The sequence below is a fragment of the Falco rusticolus genome, chromosome 7 (assembly GCF_015220075.1).
Source record: "Falco rusticolus isolate bFalRus1 chromosome 7, bFalRus1.pri, whole genome shotgun sequence".
Taxonomy (NCBI): Eukaryota; Metazoa; Chordata; class Aves; order Falconiformes; family Falconidae; genus Falco; species Falco rusticolus.
In genome coordinates, this window is record NC_051193.1 from 30759036 (window position 1) to 30775915 (window position 16880).

The following is a 16880-nucleotide window of genomic DNA, read 5'->3' on the forward strand; positions in this document are numbered from 1 at the left end:
TTCTCATTACCTCTGATGGCTCTGTTTTTATTCTTGCCTGACAGGTCACAGCAGGAGCGCATTTGAAAGGGTTGCCCGTATAGGAAATCTGAAATTCAGTGGTGCTCAGGCACCCCAGATGAACTCCCTTAGGTCATATGTAATTCACACTAAGAAAGGGTTTTAATCTCTCAGTTGAGAAGCTCCTGGGAAGGACAGACCATTTTAGATTCTAGCTTATGGAATGAATCCTTCCTATCAAATAGCAGCGTCTTGGTTTGTTAACGTGACAGATAATAGAAATGCAGCTATATGGGGGGGATGCTGAAAGTGACCCGACACTAAACGATCTCAGAGGCTGCAGTATACACTGAATTTCAAGTTCAAACTGATTGCACACAGCCCAGCTCCCCTAACCACGACGGTGTCCTTCCTAACTTAACACGGCATCAGCTCCCAGTCAGGTCCTTTACTGTATTTTTCCTCCATACTCTACAAACAGCATTACTAGAGTGTGGCCACAGATACCTCCTTCCACATCACTGGGCATCATGACTGAAGTCCTTGCTCCTCTGTCACTATCTCTGGGGACCGCTCACTGGAGCAAGATTGTGTGTGGTGGAGGGAAGATGTACTTTGAAAACCTTTGAGAGGCTTGGGCTGGCTTCCCTCTTCTGGAAACCAAACCTATGCGGTCTCATTAATTAGCAATACGGATTTAGGTGGTAATGTGATGACAAAAGTCATCAGAGGAGAAGAGGAGAAAAAGACATTCTGCAGGTAGCCTGTGTCAGGGAGATTAAAAACACGATGAGGGACACTCAGTTCAAAGACCGTTTTCTCTTCCAAGAGCTTGCCTGGCTCTGCCATGAGGTTTGCCAAGGCTTCCCAGGGCTTCCCAGGGCTGCCGACCTCTCCCTGCAGCTCTTCCCGTCGAGACCCTAAACCCACACCTGAGCTCGTGTTATTTGAGGCATTTTCCTTGGAAATGTTTGTCTTTGCTGCGCAAACATTTTTTTTTAGAGGAAGTGGGAGTAAGCCTGCCCTTGGATAATAATGATTACAATACAGGAACTGTAAAATGGATAATAACAGTAACCAACTAGAACTGGCCAGGGGGATGATAATTCAGCTTTGCGACAACTTCTGAGGTTTTACAATTTGTTTTCATTTTACAATGGAATGAAAACAAAACCTTCATATATTATGTTTTCAATTTAGGTCTTTCTTGCTGCACTGTCAGAAATAACCAGAGGGCCCTGGACCTCAAGATTTTGTCCTTCCAAGTATTTGAAAAATGCTTTAACTTTCATGAATCAGCATTTTCTCCTGGTGGGATAGTTCGTCAAAAATGCTCTGGCCAGAACTTTTGCTAACCCTGAAAGTTCAAAATCATGAGTCATAGCCCCCAAAACATAGTTGTTACAAATAACTTGTTTTATGATTTATGGATTGTTTCTGGACTGTCTTCTTTGAAACATACCTTCTCCCTCCATCCTCTAAGGATATACATTTCTTTCCCACCCTCCTCCACTTCTTCTCTCCTATTTTCTTGGACTTTCTTTGTTTCTCGTGCAGCTCCTTGGCTCTTTTGACCTTTCCTAGCTTATGCACAAGAAGCAGTGCTGAGATAATGTTTTTACAGTATCCTGTGGCAAGTGTTTGCCAGGAAAGAGGTGGCTGCTGGATGGTCTCTGCAGTGGGTAGTGGTCACTGCAGGGTGGTCCCCCTACCCTACTGCAAGCCCCTGCCTGGCTGCTGGTTGGTTTTCACTCATCCTGGATGGCATTTTCCATTGGGAAGAGCTGACATCTGTCAGAAGGCAAGAACATCTGCTCTCATGCCCTGGCCGGCAGCAGCCCTCGCCAGCTCAGCAGCGCTTGAGGAAATCAGAAGACACAGACGGTTACAATTATCACTCAGTGCTTGTGGGGCAGCTGCTATGTGTGCAATGTCTGTGGTTTGGTTTTGGACCCAGCTGGCTCAGAGGTGGCTCTGCAGGACCCATATCTAGTTCTGGCCAGCTCCGTGTCCCATGCCGCACCCAGGCGTGCTTTGGAAAGGCAAACTGTCTTTCTTTTTCTCCAACATTTCAGGTGGGAAGATCCTGTTCTTTGGCAAAAAAAAAAAAAAAAAAGGCAACGTGGAAAATAAATGTAGAGAAAGGAAATGTGGCTATTCATTCTGAAAGATGGAGGGAATTGCAGAAAGCGGATCCAGACCTGGAAGGACTTAATGTGATGGAAGGTACAAAGCGCTCTCTAGTCAGGTAGTCTTTGTATGAATTGTCTCCTGTGCCTCACCATGACACTCAGTCAGGGACAAGGTTCCCTTGTTTCCACCCCGTTGGGCATAGTCTCAAAATACTGTTTTCCTTGCAAATTTGTCATGAGACTTGGTTGCTTTTTTGGTGGGGTTTTTTTTTTGTTTGTTTGGGTTTTGGGGTTTTTTTTGTTTTGTTTTTTTTTTTTTTTTTTTAATCTCTCACGTTCATGCATTTACGTAGAAGGCAGGGGGAGAGAAACCCAGTTGGGAGCACCATATGGAGTCAACACAAGTTATTCCTGTTCCACCATTTTCTTGGCACAGATTTCCTCTGTCAAACATTCCTTCAGACTGGGGACCTTGTTCTGTATTCACACTCTCTGTTGCTTCTTCCTTCCTTGGAAGCATCAGGAAGGGCTTATGATATTGCTTCAAGGAGCTTTTTACAGGAAAAGAAAGAAATTAGTCAATATGATTCAAATAATGGAAGAATGAATTATTTCACCATTTTAGCAGTTTCCCAGGAGGGAGAATAGAGGGAGAAAATGCACTTAACACTCTAAAATATTAAAATAACAAGAACCACAGCAACCTCACCCCTCTGGAACTGAATCAAACAATGGTTTAGGTAAATTCCCAGCAGATCTCCAAGTGGCAAACTCCATCAGAGAATATTTCTATGTATGGCAAGGGAAATTCTCCATATTAATGGTATTATGAACTGGCTCAGCTAATTTGGAGTTCTGTAAGACCTGGTTTCTGGCAGATTAGCTGAATATTTTTCGGAATATGAACTCCCCTTTTAATGTTGAGTTTGATCCTGCTTTCATGGACAGTATTCCTGGAAAATTACTTTCTTAAAGCTGTATTTCACATATAGTTTTTAGTGAGAGATGTTATTTCCTTGTATTCCTGGAAGAGGCTTAAAATATTCCAAGCAGTGACTAGAAGGCAATGAGATGATGGGAATTGTACTTGATTTTTGAGATTTACTGGTTACACACACAGAACAAAGTGAAGCAGCACTAAGAAAGCAAAGGGCCATTCTAAGAGCTTAAATAAGAGCATACAAATGCCATCCTAGATTTTGTTCGTGCTTCTGCTGAAAATGTTAATGGCAAGTTTTCAGAGGGCAAAAATGGGATTAAACTACAAAGAAATTACAAGCAATTCTACAGTATCCTTTGTGTTTTGATATAGCTGAAAAGGTCTACGTGTAGTTACAACTAAGCAAAAATAAAGATGCAATTACAAAATACCTCTCTAGAGATATTTTGTAATCTACACATAGATAGACCCTGTGCCCTCAGTGAAGTTTGTGTGCCCATATGGAGCCACCTGGGAAGCAGGATCACACAACGCAACCTGTCAATAGCAGTGCTCTCTGCCAGGCTTGAATGGACAACACAAAGTCCTGGGCATTACTTCGACAAGCCATTGCTTGATATATATAGCGTAAAATAGATGGTCTCAGGAGGCATTTTCAGCGTGAGTCTGTTCCAGAGCTGAGATTCCCTGGTGGGAACGCCTCAACTTTTAAATGAAAACTCAGGGCTCTGCATTTCTGCTGCTTGTGGACAGAGAATCTAGCGACTGGGCTCCCAAAATTAGAAAAAACCATTGACTCCGCACCTAGCTATTGGAGGAAAACACACAGAGGTAAGCTAACTGCTTCTGAAATGAGCTGGGGAGATTGCTCAGAAACCAAGAGTTCCGAGACGGGAGAGTCTGGCCTTGGAGGACAGAGCTGCTCACAGCAGCTGGACGGCTGCCCATTCTGGAGCTGGAACATGAGACAGTTTGTGAACTTAAAACACATTTTCCAACCTTATGGGATTTTCCTTATGTTCTGTTCTCAGCAAAGCAGCATTATTATTGTAAATAGATGCTCTTTTTGTCCCATCTCCCACGGGATAAAAATTAATGTTATGTTTGAACATGTGCACTTTCCCACTCATTGCTGAAGCTGTTCTTTTCCTTAAAGTCTGCAGAAAGCCGAGCATTAACAGATACTGTTAATGTCATTACATCGAAGTTATAGCTGGATGTCTGAGCCAGAGACTTTAATAAGAGACGTGGCCTCCTATCCCCTCAGAATCACAAGGGCTGGAAAGTAGTTTTAGTGAGTCACCTCGGGCATCTTCCTGCACCGTGGCAGGACCTTTCTGTCCAGCCCCTCTTCACAGTCCTCTTTAACTCTTTCAGATGCCCAAGTGTTGGCACCTGTGCTCATCGTGGGGACTGCTGTTTCCATGATAGACTTGCAAACTATCCTGAACCAGGAGTGAGGATCCTGGTACAGCTGCTCTTCCCCTCCTGCTCCCAAGCCATCATGCTCCTGACTGTACCTCCTGTGCCACTGTGCTTGGGAATATTTTTGCAGCTGTGCACCTCCCTCCTTTGGGAGATATTTTTTTTTCCTTCTTTTTTTTCTCAGTGCTTCTCCTGTCAGTGAATGTTTTTTCCAGGCTTCTCTTCCTCTGAGGCTGGTTGGCGTGTTTCATATTTATGGGTTCGTTGCTGTGCCAGTCTCCAAGGCAGAAAGGCAACCTTCAGGCGACCCCATTGCTGGATTTGCTGGTGCACTGGATCCACGCTAAGTCTGGGGAACTGTGCCAGCTGAAATACCAAGCTCTCATGGTCTTTCATGTCTTCCCCTTCCCGGGAATCCCAAACACACCACTTTGGCTATGGGGAGCAGCTGAGGACACCACTTCCCAGAAAGTGCCACAGGGTGCAGATGGCTCTGTGTCCCCCAGGACCCTTTCGAGCCATCTTGCCTGCCCTCATATGATGATTTTCCATACCCACAGTGACAGCTGTTTAACAAGAGGGTTTTGCTCGTGGTCATAAATCTATGAATATATATGCTACAGAACAAACACTAAGGAAACCCCACCACTGCATAATGAGATCGGCATGCATGTCAGCCAAAGGTGGTAGCAACCACACGGTTGGATTGTATCATTGGATCTCTCATGCTACGCTCACCTGGCTGTGTCCTCACTGCTGACTTGACGGATGGTACTTGGGGTTGCAGTGAGGTGTAATGATTCATTCTTAGATCTGGGAGAGCTTTCCTGCCCAGCATTCCCACATGGGGAAGTCATTGACTGATGAATGGCGCTTGAACATTTTAGCACATGTATAAGTTGCACGTAAGGTCTAGTCCCTGCTTTCAGCCAAGGCTGCTGGTAGCATGGCTTGTCTTGGGTGAGAGGCTCCTGAGTCTGAATGAAAATAATACTTAATAATAAAGATAAATAAACATTTTTTTCCTTAGCTTTTAGTTATTAGAAATTATTTTAAAACCCACTTTCCCTGATCTTAACTGGGGGGAAAAAAGAGAGATGAATATCAGTTCATAAATCCGATCTAGAATTCATTCATTCAGTGCCTCTTGGGATAAAACTTGGGGTGACAATTCATTAAGCTTTCATTCTTCAGTAACTTATTCTCTGGCTTAGCTGGAAGACCCATGGCTTGGGATACAAGAACAGTATATCTGACAGGAGACTAGTGAGTGGTCACTCCTAAAAGCAGACTAGAAATATAATAAGTTGGATTTTTTTCATTGCAAAAATAAATAAGAATTTGACAGATGTCATTACTGTTTAATGACTTTGTCTGAACAGAACAATTGAAGGAAATATGTTTGCTCTTCCTCATCCCTTGCCATTTCCATGATGTCATTAGGTCTGGCCATAACAACTGGAAAGTTAGAACATGGGAAAGGCACTGCCTGCAGGGCAAAATGTACACAGTGCTGAGCAGTAGCAATGATGTGTATCACTAGTACATCATCAAGGTATCAAGGTTTATCAAGAGAACAGAAACTGAGAAGGAACTTTTAGTGGAGGTATTTTGCATTGATTTGATCTGTAACTAAGCCATCGTAATGATGACAGCAAAACCACTGCCACATCCTGCAGAAATTGAGAAGTTTGTACATGTCTTGGAATTTTGGTTGCTTAGACTTCTTTGCTAAGTTTTTGTTTTTCTTTCCCACATGTGGAACATCTGCTGTTGAAAAGCATCTGCCTGACTGTCAACATGCGCCTAGTCTGGCACTACCTGTGGGTGGTTTTGCCCCCTGGTATGGATGGCTGGCTGTACTGAGTCAATTGTTGATTTTAAGATAGTGGATGTGATTGTTTGTCCAAGCTGTAGAGATTGTCCTTCAAGGGTCAGAGCCCACAGTTTCAGTTTTGGTTTTCTCAGCTGATGTCACCTCCTGCAAAGTTACACTGATTGGAAGGGCAGGGAAAGGCTAAGATCGACTGTCTTGGAGGACTGGAGAAGAAAAGGGTCATTTTCTCATCACCACCACTGTTCACTCTTTTCATGCTCCAGACAAATCCTGCCATGTCTCTGCAGTAGGCCATTGCTGCATAAACAAAATTTCAAAATCTGTTTGCTCATCCATATATCAGAAGAATCATTCCAAAAAGTCCTTTTCTACAGCGCCGAGTGCAAGAGTGCTGGACTGGGCCAAACTCACAGCCCAGGGAGTCAGGTCTTCAACTCTGATGAGCAGATTTAAGACAATTTGCCACTCATCAGACCAAATTTAGGTCTTATCCCTGCCCCTAACAGGAGGTGGTGTCAGCTCACATTTTATTATCTCTTGTGGAAATCTTCATTAGCTTATGATAACACACAATCCACCTGATATATGGTCCAGCCTCCCTTTTTTGCAAACCTTGTTAAAATTTTGTCCTCAGTAATGTCTGCACAGTGATGAATTCCTTGGATTAATCACATACCATGCAAAGAAATATTTCTTTTTAAATCATTTTACTTTCTCATCTTTCCTACCCATTCCCTCAGGACTGTGGTTGACCTGAAAAAACCCCGTTGTTCTACGCTGGAATGACCAATACACATTCAAATGGTCTAACTCTCCGCTTAGTATTCTTTGTGTTTTCTATTGCCCTCAAATGCTACATAGCTAATGCAAAGTAGTAGACAGAGGGGCTTAGGTGGAATTTAGGGCAGATAGATCTGGATAAAATAACATGGCTGCTTCATCTACTCCTCTAATTCCTGGCACTATCCTTGCTGATGTGTGTGCTTATTCTTTACATCTTGTTTTAAAACTGTAAAGGTTATTCATGGTGCAGTGTTGTCCCCTGCTGTGCTGGTTGCACAAGGACATCTGTACACTGCTGATGCTGGATGAAGAAACCAGTTCTGTGCATCAGGCTGCAGCAGCTTCTGGGCTGCCAGTTGAGTCCTGGGTGATCAGCAAGATGCTGGTGGGTGTGGGAGGGGTTGGTGGAGAGCTTCTTTGTGTTTGTAGCATAAAGCTTTCGTCAGTGTAAAATCAAACCAGGAACGGCAACAGCACAAAGAGCAGCTGTGTAACAGAGCCAGAGGCAAAGGTAGGAAGCAGCTTAGGTGCTGCAGGTTCTTCCCAGCCACCGCTGCATTTCAGTAGTGCTGGGGGAAAGGGGGACCTTTGTCACCGCAATGCTCAGAGCACCACTGCAGATGGTTTCTGATCTCATTTACCTGATACTCGTTTAGCCTGAGTAAATAGGATGACAAAACATCCAAGGATCTCTGTCTCCGTGGGCTTCGAGCGGGTTGTGCACCCTCAGGACAATACAGGGATGTGTGTGAGGAAGAGAGATATGAGCGATAGTTATCGCAAATCTTCACGTACTGTAAAACACCTTCAGAAGGAAAAGGTCTTAAGAGGCTTGGGGGTGTATATGTGCCTGTTTCTCCTGAATGTGGAATAATCATGGTGGTGCAGGGTGGTGCAGACAAAAAGCACCTTTTTGGTATAAAGACTGTCCAGGCTTCCTGGATGTGAAAAAATCTGAGGTTCACTACATCTCTTCTGGCTTATGCGACACAGCATGGAGTATTAAACTTTCTGTGGGGATCCTAAGAATTAGTGGTTCTGTAAAATTTATCTTCAGAAAAGTCAGCCATGAAAATCTTTGAATTGCACTGGTGGGTTTCTGTTGTGTCCTACCTTGAGTGTTTTATTGAGATCCCTGGTTTACTCTGGATGATACCAGATTGGCAGAGAAGTCCTTTTAGCTCCCAAGAGGCAAAATGAACATATCTGCTCTGTGGTTGCTGGTCTGAAGAGCCAGATCTTTAAAAGAGTCAATGCTTTCTTGTCTCACATAAAGTTCAAATCTGTACAATCAAAATTGGATGAACATTAAAAGGAAAAAAAAACCCACTGCAAACGTCCATGCAAATAAACATCACAGCTCTCTTTCAGTGCTATTTATAGCTCTTTCAGTTTAATGACTCCAAACATTGCATGAAGGGTTTCTCTAATATGCTACCAAGGCTGTTTATAGGAGACAACTGTCTCAAGAATGTGGTAGTGTGAAGACTCCCACGGCAGCACCCATGCAGAAATTGCAAATCTCCTCGGGCAATCTCTTCCTGTCTAATGAAGTTTCAACAGGGGAAAAAAAGTGATGGTATGGGGTTTAAGTCATTGCTTGCACACCATGGCAAGCAGAGATGGGGTGAAACCAGTGTGCATTAGCAATCAATTAAAAATAGCTAGCACATCAAAAGTGTGGACAGGTGTGTTCTTGTGCTGGTAGCTGGAGAAACTGGGATGTGTTGGCTCCCATCTGGTTTCTGCCATGACTTGGCTGGTGGTTCTTCCAGTATAGGGAGAGTCTGCCAGGCAAAACTGCTTTGCATGGCCTGTCTCCCCTGGGTGCTCCTGCCTGCCCCAGCACGCAGAGCGGCCAGCCATGGGCAGCCCCATGGGCAGTGACAGCCCTCTTCCAACTGCTCTCTTTCGTGGGAGGACACGAGGAACAGGGATCTGAGTCAGTGCTGTGACCCATGGGCAGGATATAACAGTTTTACAGATTTGCAGAGGTGCAAGCTGACTGCTCTGGCCAAGAAAGAGCAGTAGTACTGCTTCTCTGCTAATAAGAACATGAGAGCAAAAGACTCTGCCTCCCTGCGTGGCCAGCAAGGTCGGGACCACTGCTTCTTGTGCAACTGGTGAGCGCTCCAGCCCACTTCAGTGCAAAGTCAGACAGATTAGGTTGAATCATCACTAAAGAACAAAATATGTGTCTCTTAACAGTAATTAACAGCTGTCTTCTTCTATATTGCTTTTAATTTACAGAGCTCCAGTCATGGCTGAACTATTTGGTATGTTATTCATTAGCTGATCACATGCCACTGCTAATTTTTTTCAAATGGATTCACTATTTATAAATGTTCATCAGTTTGTGCTGAGACATGAGGGGAGGGAGGGACATATTTACGCCATCTACTTTATGTCTTCAGTGCAGATGCTTTGTAGTTCTCCTTTGGAGGGGTTGACCTCCCTTGTTTACCAAAGATGCAACTTTGGCTCCTAAAGCTATTTGTATGAATTTCATCTGTGTGCTATGCCTGAACTGGGCAGTTTAAGACTCACCACCCTCTTCTCCTTAGACTTCAACCATCTAATGAGTTCATTCACCTCTGCATAGTGGGCCAAGTTAGTTGCATGGTATTAGTACTGCTCCTTAATAATTGAGTTTTTTTACATGGAAAAAAAAAAAAAAGAATGCACTTTTAGAACAGAATAGGATAGAATGGAATGGAATGAACTAGACTAGACTAGGGTAGGGTAGGGTAGGGTAGTTTCAGTTGGAAGGGACCTACAGCGATCGTCTGGTTCAGCTGCCTGACCACTTCAGGGCTGAGAAGAAGTTAAAGCATATTATTAAGGGCATTGTCCAAATACTTCTTAAACACTGACAGGCTCGGGTCATCGATGACCTCTCTAGGAAGACTGAATATAAGTTTTAGGGTGAATAAATTTCATGCTAAAAAATGCTGGGTTCTTAGGGTTCGTGAACCTCAAATGGGATGCTTGGTGGCTGCCTAAGTAACAAATAATGCACACCTCCCTTCTGTATTTCACAGAGCAAGCCAGTTAGTTTTGGTACTATTAAACCAACTCTGCTAATAGTTGAATTGATTTTTTTTGTTGATACAACCTCAACCCTAAATAAACATTTATAACCTTACATAGCTAGACACAAGACAAGTCACCCTGGCTGAAAGACCTTTGCTCACAGAAAAGCAGCATTTGATGTTCAAAACATGGAATGGAACAAGGATGTTAAAGCATCTAGTCACTATCCAAACAGCCCCTATTGTTACAGTTATTGCCAGTAATATCCTGTTTGTCACTAGGGCAGCACTTTGCTTCGCCTGCCCTAGAAAGTCTTTTACCCCATGGCTAAACCCTTTCAGTGTGGGACTTGGAAATTCCCCAAAGGTAAGGGAACCTACTCAGGGCTCTGCCCTCCATCAAAAATGCCTTGGAAAATAACCATACTCATAAACTTCCACGCATCCAACAAAACAAACCATTTTCGTATCCAAGTAACAAATTTGGCTTCCCCATCTGTCTGGCATTGCCTCTGACCCTACTCTACATCCATCACATCCCAACCCTGGCAACAGGCCCTGAACAAATTCATTTTTGTGGACTGTGGGTGAAATCTGTGGCAGAATGTTACTAGTGTGCAGCTAGTAACTGGTTTTGACTTTTGTACAACACAGCTGCATACATGCTGAAACACCAACAGCCTTTCATCCCAGGCATCACTGTATTGGAGTTGTAAATGCTGTGTAAGTTATCTGCAGAAAGCCTTTTCCTGCACTGGGAGAAATCCATCTACCGCCTCTGATTTTCTTAGAGGCAGGTTGGGCTTGAATTTTATAAAGTGTTTTCAAGCCCTTTCATGTGAAAGACACTGAATAAGTACCGTATGGATCTAACACTTGGAGCACAGCTGTTTGAAATGCTGCTTGCTTCCTCTGGGCTACCCTTGTCGGTATGTTCACCTGCTTTACCTGGGTTATAAAAACCTGCCCAGGGAAGGAACTAAAAAGATGAGATGCAGCAGGGCAAGTAAACATAGCTGGTGCTGTGGGGCTGTGAATGGTTAACGCCTTGGCCACGGCATTGGTGCAGCTGGAGCTTTTCCCAACGCTGTGCTGGATAGTATCACTGTCTTCCCTGAGTCGCTAGAGTCGCAGCAGTGAGAAACTGCTCTGAGATCACCACTGGATTCCTCAATTTTTAATGCTTCCCCCCTCCCTACTTTTTCCATTCGAAAGAAGGAAATTGGTAAATGCCCTGGGACACACAACCAGGTTGTGACCTGGTGAGGCAAGAGGAAGCGCTTGCTAACGCACCACTGCTGGTAATAACCTGGGTGAAAAACCTCCCATGGGAAGTGCAGCTTTGCCAAAATCTGCAGCCATTAGTTGCTTTTGAGCATTTCCAGCACAGCAGAACTGAATCAAATGGTTTCAGCGCATTTGGGAAAGTTGAAACAGTTGGTTTTGGCAGGGGCAAGGGCAGGGGCAGACAAACCAGTTCTCAGGGGTAAATTCAAATGTGATTTTTCCAGAGCCTCCACCACCCTGCAGGATCTGCCTACGTATGAAGCCTCCCTGTGCGCCGTGGTGCCTGTGGTGTCACCATGCCCATGGTCCTGCTGTGGGGCTGCCACACAGATGGATGTGGAAGGAGTTGTGACAGAATATCCTAAAGGCTGTAAGCTCAGGGGTAAGGTTGCCCCAGGTGAGCTCTTTTCTCTCTCAATACCCAGAGTATTTTAAATAGGTTATGTTATACCTTATGCCATGTAATATTTTTATGGCTTATGAGTGGGATTTTTTTCCAGTGCTCTGCTGCAGAACCAATTTCCATTGCTCAATTCTGTGTGCAGTTTTGTAGTGAAATTGGTTTAATAAATAATGAGATTTTTCAAAAAACCCACATTCCATTTTTATCAATGCTAGTTTTGACCACTGCCACTGGGCAGAGTCTGTCTCAGAATAGCATGTTAATATACGCAGCTATTTTTTCCCTTATCTTTCTGAACTTTCTCATTGAAACATTCTTAGTTTATATTTGTGTGCTATAATAGTTAAGAAGGCAAATAAGAATAACTGGAGATATTTTAGAGGTCTAAGTCTTCAAACCCTGAGAATGTAGCTTGATTTAAAAGCGCATGCATACTGCTTTTACCTGGCACTCTAAGGAAATGAGGATTACAGAGTGACACTCCTCATCTTCCCAACCTTCTCTCAGCTCTTGTCTCCCCCAGTAACTTTTGAGCCCACTGGCACTTTTTCCCAGTTTTGACTTAGTGGAAAGAAAATCAAAGCAAGTCCCTGCGAGTCACCTGCAGATGGCTAGGGAAGAGAAACTTGGCGTGGTGCCCCTACCAAGCGCCAGCCTGCCTGGCTAGCCTCTGTGCTGATGGGTGTGCACAGTCCCCATGCACGTGTGTGCCCCCCTGCTCACACCAAAACCACCCAGCCCGCAGGCTGATGCGTACATGGTCTGGTACCAGCTACAGTATAGCTTTTTCCAGATGCAGAGGTATTTGTGGGGCATGGGAGAGAAAAAGAGAAGGGCAGTGGGTACTGGGACTGGTGTCCTGCTGGGATGCCAAGCTGTAAGGGACAAGCAGATCTCAGCTTATCATGGGAAAGTGGGTGCTGTTGCAATATAAGGCATAAATTCATGCAGTCAGGCTTCCTTAGGGTTTTTGGCTCATGGAAGTACATATTTACAACAGGCAACATTCTTTCTTACATTTTGTCTGGGTGAAGATTTTTTTTTTTCTAAAATGGTCGTTTAATCTATCTGGTGGGAAGGGCAGAGGGAAGAGTGTTGCTTGCATTAGAAGTGATGCTGCCCACTCTTGTGGAGGAAAAGGTCTTCACATTTCCATGGATAGGATTCTGCAATTACACAGCTTTCTTGTTTGGCCGGTTCATCTGCTAAACCTGACATGAAGCCAGAATGAAAACAGAGATTTTCCCATTACAGTATACCAAATCTATGATAAGCCACGCCGTGAAAATTCAGTTTTTAAGGAGGTGGGGAGAGAATGAAGGAAACTCCAACTCCTGCTGCAAGATAAGCAATGAGTTTTGCAGTACTTCTAGAGTCTGTTTTTCAGGGATCTCGTAAACAACAACAACAACAACCATAAGGTGAAGGAGCAGTGAGAGAAGAAAAAAAGCAGAATTTGAGATAGGAAAATTTAAGCAGAAGTTTAAGCAACAGTTTTAGGCTATCACCATCTACGTGATATCCTTGGACACAGCTGGCTAAAGCAAGTAATTGCTGCAGAAAGAGGCCTGTGAATATTGTACTTAACCTGTGGGTGTGTTTTGCACAGCAATGCAGTGTACAGCATCAGTGATCCTGATTGTGGGGTTTTTTTTATACTACACATTCCCTCACTATAATGTACTCAAACTGGTCACCACTTCTCCTTTCCCTACCATTAAGTTATTAAAATCTATTTATAGATGAAGTAACAAATATCTCTGAGAGGGGAGTTACCTTCTGACAGCACTGGAAGAGGCTATGCTGGTTTTCTCAAAGACTACTCTTAAATAGGATATATTTTCAAGGATTACTCTTTAAATAGGGTATAGATATTGTAATTTATGCATCATTTGCCATGAGGCACAAGATCACCAATAGCATATGTTTTTATGTGTGTATATATATATATATATACATATATATATATACGAACACACATATATAGTCTTCATAACTGCAGCCTGCAAAGTTCAGAACTTCAGAATTCCAAAAAACAAACCAAGAATACAAATAGATAGAGGCTGAATTATATTTGCTGTCCCTAAAATCCCATGGATTTAATTGCATCTCTAACGCTGCTTATTTGCCAAAACCAAAATAAAATTCAGAAGCAAACAAGTAGGTTTTCTGAATAAATCCTGCATTGCCCCAACTGTATGAGCTGACATCTAAGCTGCCTGGGTACCATCCAGGCCTGAATCACATTCCCGGACAAGAAGCAACCCGTGTATCCCCTTTGAACCGTCCTTTCCTCTCCTGGAGCTTCCTTTACCTCCCACCTGGCTCTCCTGCAGCTCTCAATACAATTTCTTTTAAAGCACTTTCTTACCTGCATAGTGGTCAAACACAGTGGGGACATACTCCTCTGGGAAGGCATCATTGGCATAACTCATCAGCAAACAAGTTTTCCCGACTGCACCGTCCCCAACCACCACGCATTTTAACATCTTCTTTGTGTTATTGCTGCTCCCGTCAGTGCAGTTGTCATCTTCCTTGCAGTTCATTCTTGCTGCTGCCGCCGCTCCTCTTGCTGCTCCCGGGACTTCCAAGTGCACATGAAGGAAAAATGAAGTGCGATTGTATTGACTTTTCCTGAGTTTGGAGGGGGGGGGCAGCAAATCTCAAACTCAGGAAATCATACTAATGTTTCCAGGCTGTCACAGCCTCTTCTAACAATTGCCAGACCAGGCAAGAGAATCATCAAGGTGAATAAATTAAATATACAGAGAGAAGTATCATAAAAAAAGTGATCTGTCCTTTCTCGTTCGTCCGAGTCAGGAAATCCTCATCCTGCCCCGGAGTTCTCAGTATTTATTGCGACTTAAAAAGATATCAGCAGCCTGCGGCTTTGCTTCACGTCTCCCTTCCTCTAGCTTGGCCGCAGGAATCGGGGATTCCTGTTAAATCCACTCCATTTTCCATTTCATTTCTAACATGGAGGAGAGCCTGGAGGTTTTTAATGGAGTTTTTCCTTTCTTTCTCCAGCTTGCTGTGTGTCAGGAAATCATGGGTTTCCTGCTGAATTCCATATTAGGATCAGTGGGCTTGTGAAGGGCTGCAAACAATGGGAGCTCTGTGTGTATTTGTACTTTGGAGGAACTCTGCCAGGACATGGAGAAAGAAAAACACTAGAGGTCTCTCTGCAGACCGAAGTTTTTAGGCTTCCTGCTCCATCCCGCGCTCGAGCTGCTCGCCCCGCTGCGGGCCGGGAGGATTTCGGAGAGGCGGTGGGAGATGCGGCCACCGGACCCCCATGGCCAGGCTGGGAGCGATGCCGGTGGCTCGGGCCTCTCTGTCCTTCCCAGCCGCGGTCTCCTCTGATCCCGGGATAGGTCTTTTCTTCCATTTGGGAGGGGAAGCGGGGGAGGTGGAAAGGCAGGCAGGAGGTATAGTGGGTACGCAGAGTTTAATGTCAACTTTCTGTGTGTATAGCTCTTTAAAAAACTTTGTTAGAAAGAATAAATAATTGATTTTTCAATTCAGGCACTCAGAAAGTTTCTCCCCTCATCTACCCCCAAAAAGAAGAGGGATTTTCCCCCTCCTAGGGTAAATATGTTAACACAGACAGAGAGAAAAAAAATGGAATTAAGAGTTACAGGAATAATAAAAAAACAAACAACACTGCATAGCAGTTCGTGGAAAACCAGCTTTGAACTGTATGATTTCTGCTCCCTTGTCTGTTTTGTTCTAGTGTTTCATGTGCTGCCTAAATCTTCTCTCCATTTAAATATACAGCAGTCTACATGCTCGTGAAGGGCCAAACTCCCCACTCCTTCCACAGGAAAGATTTTGCAATTTCCAGCAGAAACAAGGCAGACACTAACATAAACCTCAGTACAGCAGCCCAGCACATCCTGCTGGCTGCATTTCCCTTCCACAAGACTCAAAGGCTTTGAAAGGGGGAAGCAACCCCCTGCCGGGACCCCACGAGGAAGCACCCCAATGCCGAACGCTTCCCCTGCCTTGCTTGTGCCTGGTTAGAAAGAAATGCCCAAAAGCGCACCCAGGCTTGGAGCGATGCACACCTGTAAAGACAACCTTAAAAGGGAACTGGTTTAGCCCCAGACTGCATGAGTCAGGACAAACACAACCTTAATAATGAACCTCCTTCGCCCCGGACGGTGTGTCCTTCAATTCTTGCAGTGAAGGGGCACAGCAGACCCACTGGCAGCCTGCCCTGGACAGGTGAAGCCCTATGTCTGTCAGAGCTCCTCAGCCATCTAACTGTATGCAGGACCAGCTCTGAACACCTTTCCCAAGAGGTGGTAGATGGACAAAACATGTGAACAAGGTTGAACAGGGTTTGTCTGTTTACCTGGAGAGCCCCAGGGAGCTCTGTTTGCCATATTTTATCAGGAGCCTTGGTCATTCAGTAGTTTTTGCACCGTGTCCTGTGTTCTTCATCTTCTTCATGTCCTCCTCCCTGCTGACAACAGGGATCTTAGCAGGCACTGTTAGGCCCATCATCACACCCGCTGTCACAGGCCATCACTAAAGGGTTTCTCACAATTAGGAGTTCGGGTGGCATCCTCTTACCTTCAAAACTACAGCCCAAGGCTGAGGTGTATCCGAGAAAACCTGTGAGCTCTGCACACCCAAACCCCCATTCTCCAAGCATTTACTCTGCTGATTGTTTCCACCATCAGCAGCACAGCTGGGTCATCCCGAGGGGCATCAAGTGTTACAGGGATTTATTCTTTAAGCCTCTTTCTAGTTGCAATTGAGGTCAAACTCCAAGCCTGGGCCTTTGTTTAGCTATTACGTAGCTGAGTAGGTACCAGCACGCTGATACCCTCTATGCCTTTGCTTACTAACCTAGTGACCTTGTTGGGTAAGTTTGCCAAATATATAAGTGCATGCTGTTGCAAAGGAACTGCAGAGCCTGGGGAAGCAAAAATTTCGAACAATCCATGGTTCAGTTCCCCATTGCCTCTATCAGACAAAAGCAACAGCTATCTTGCTTCCCATTTTACAAAGGCATAATATATCTCCAAAACGC

General features: G+C 44.3%; 1 protein-coding gene across 1 annotated transcript in view; it reads right to left on the reverse strand.

The window, feature by feature from the left end:
• RHOJ (ras homolog family member J) overlaps nucleotides 1-14901 on the reverse strand; it is a 62990-nt gene extending 48089 nt beyond the window's left edge. Inside the window, exon 1 of the mRNA XM_037394817.1 lies at nucleotides 14211-14901. Coding sequence (XP_037250714.1) covers nucleotides 14211-14385 — 175 coding nt within the window. The 5' untranslated portion in view covers nucleotides 14386-14901. The remainder of the gene's footprint in view (nucleotides 1-14210) is intronic.
• Between the last annotated feature and the right edge of the window lie 1979 nt (nucleotides 14902-16880).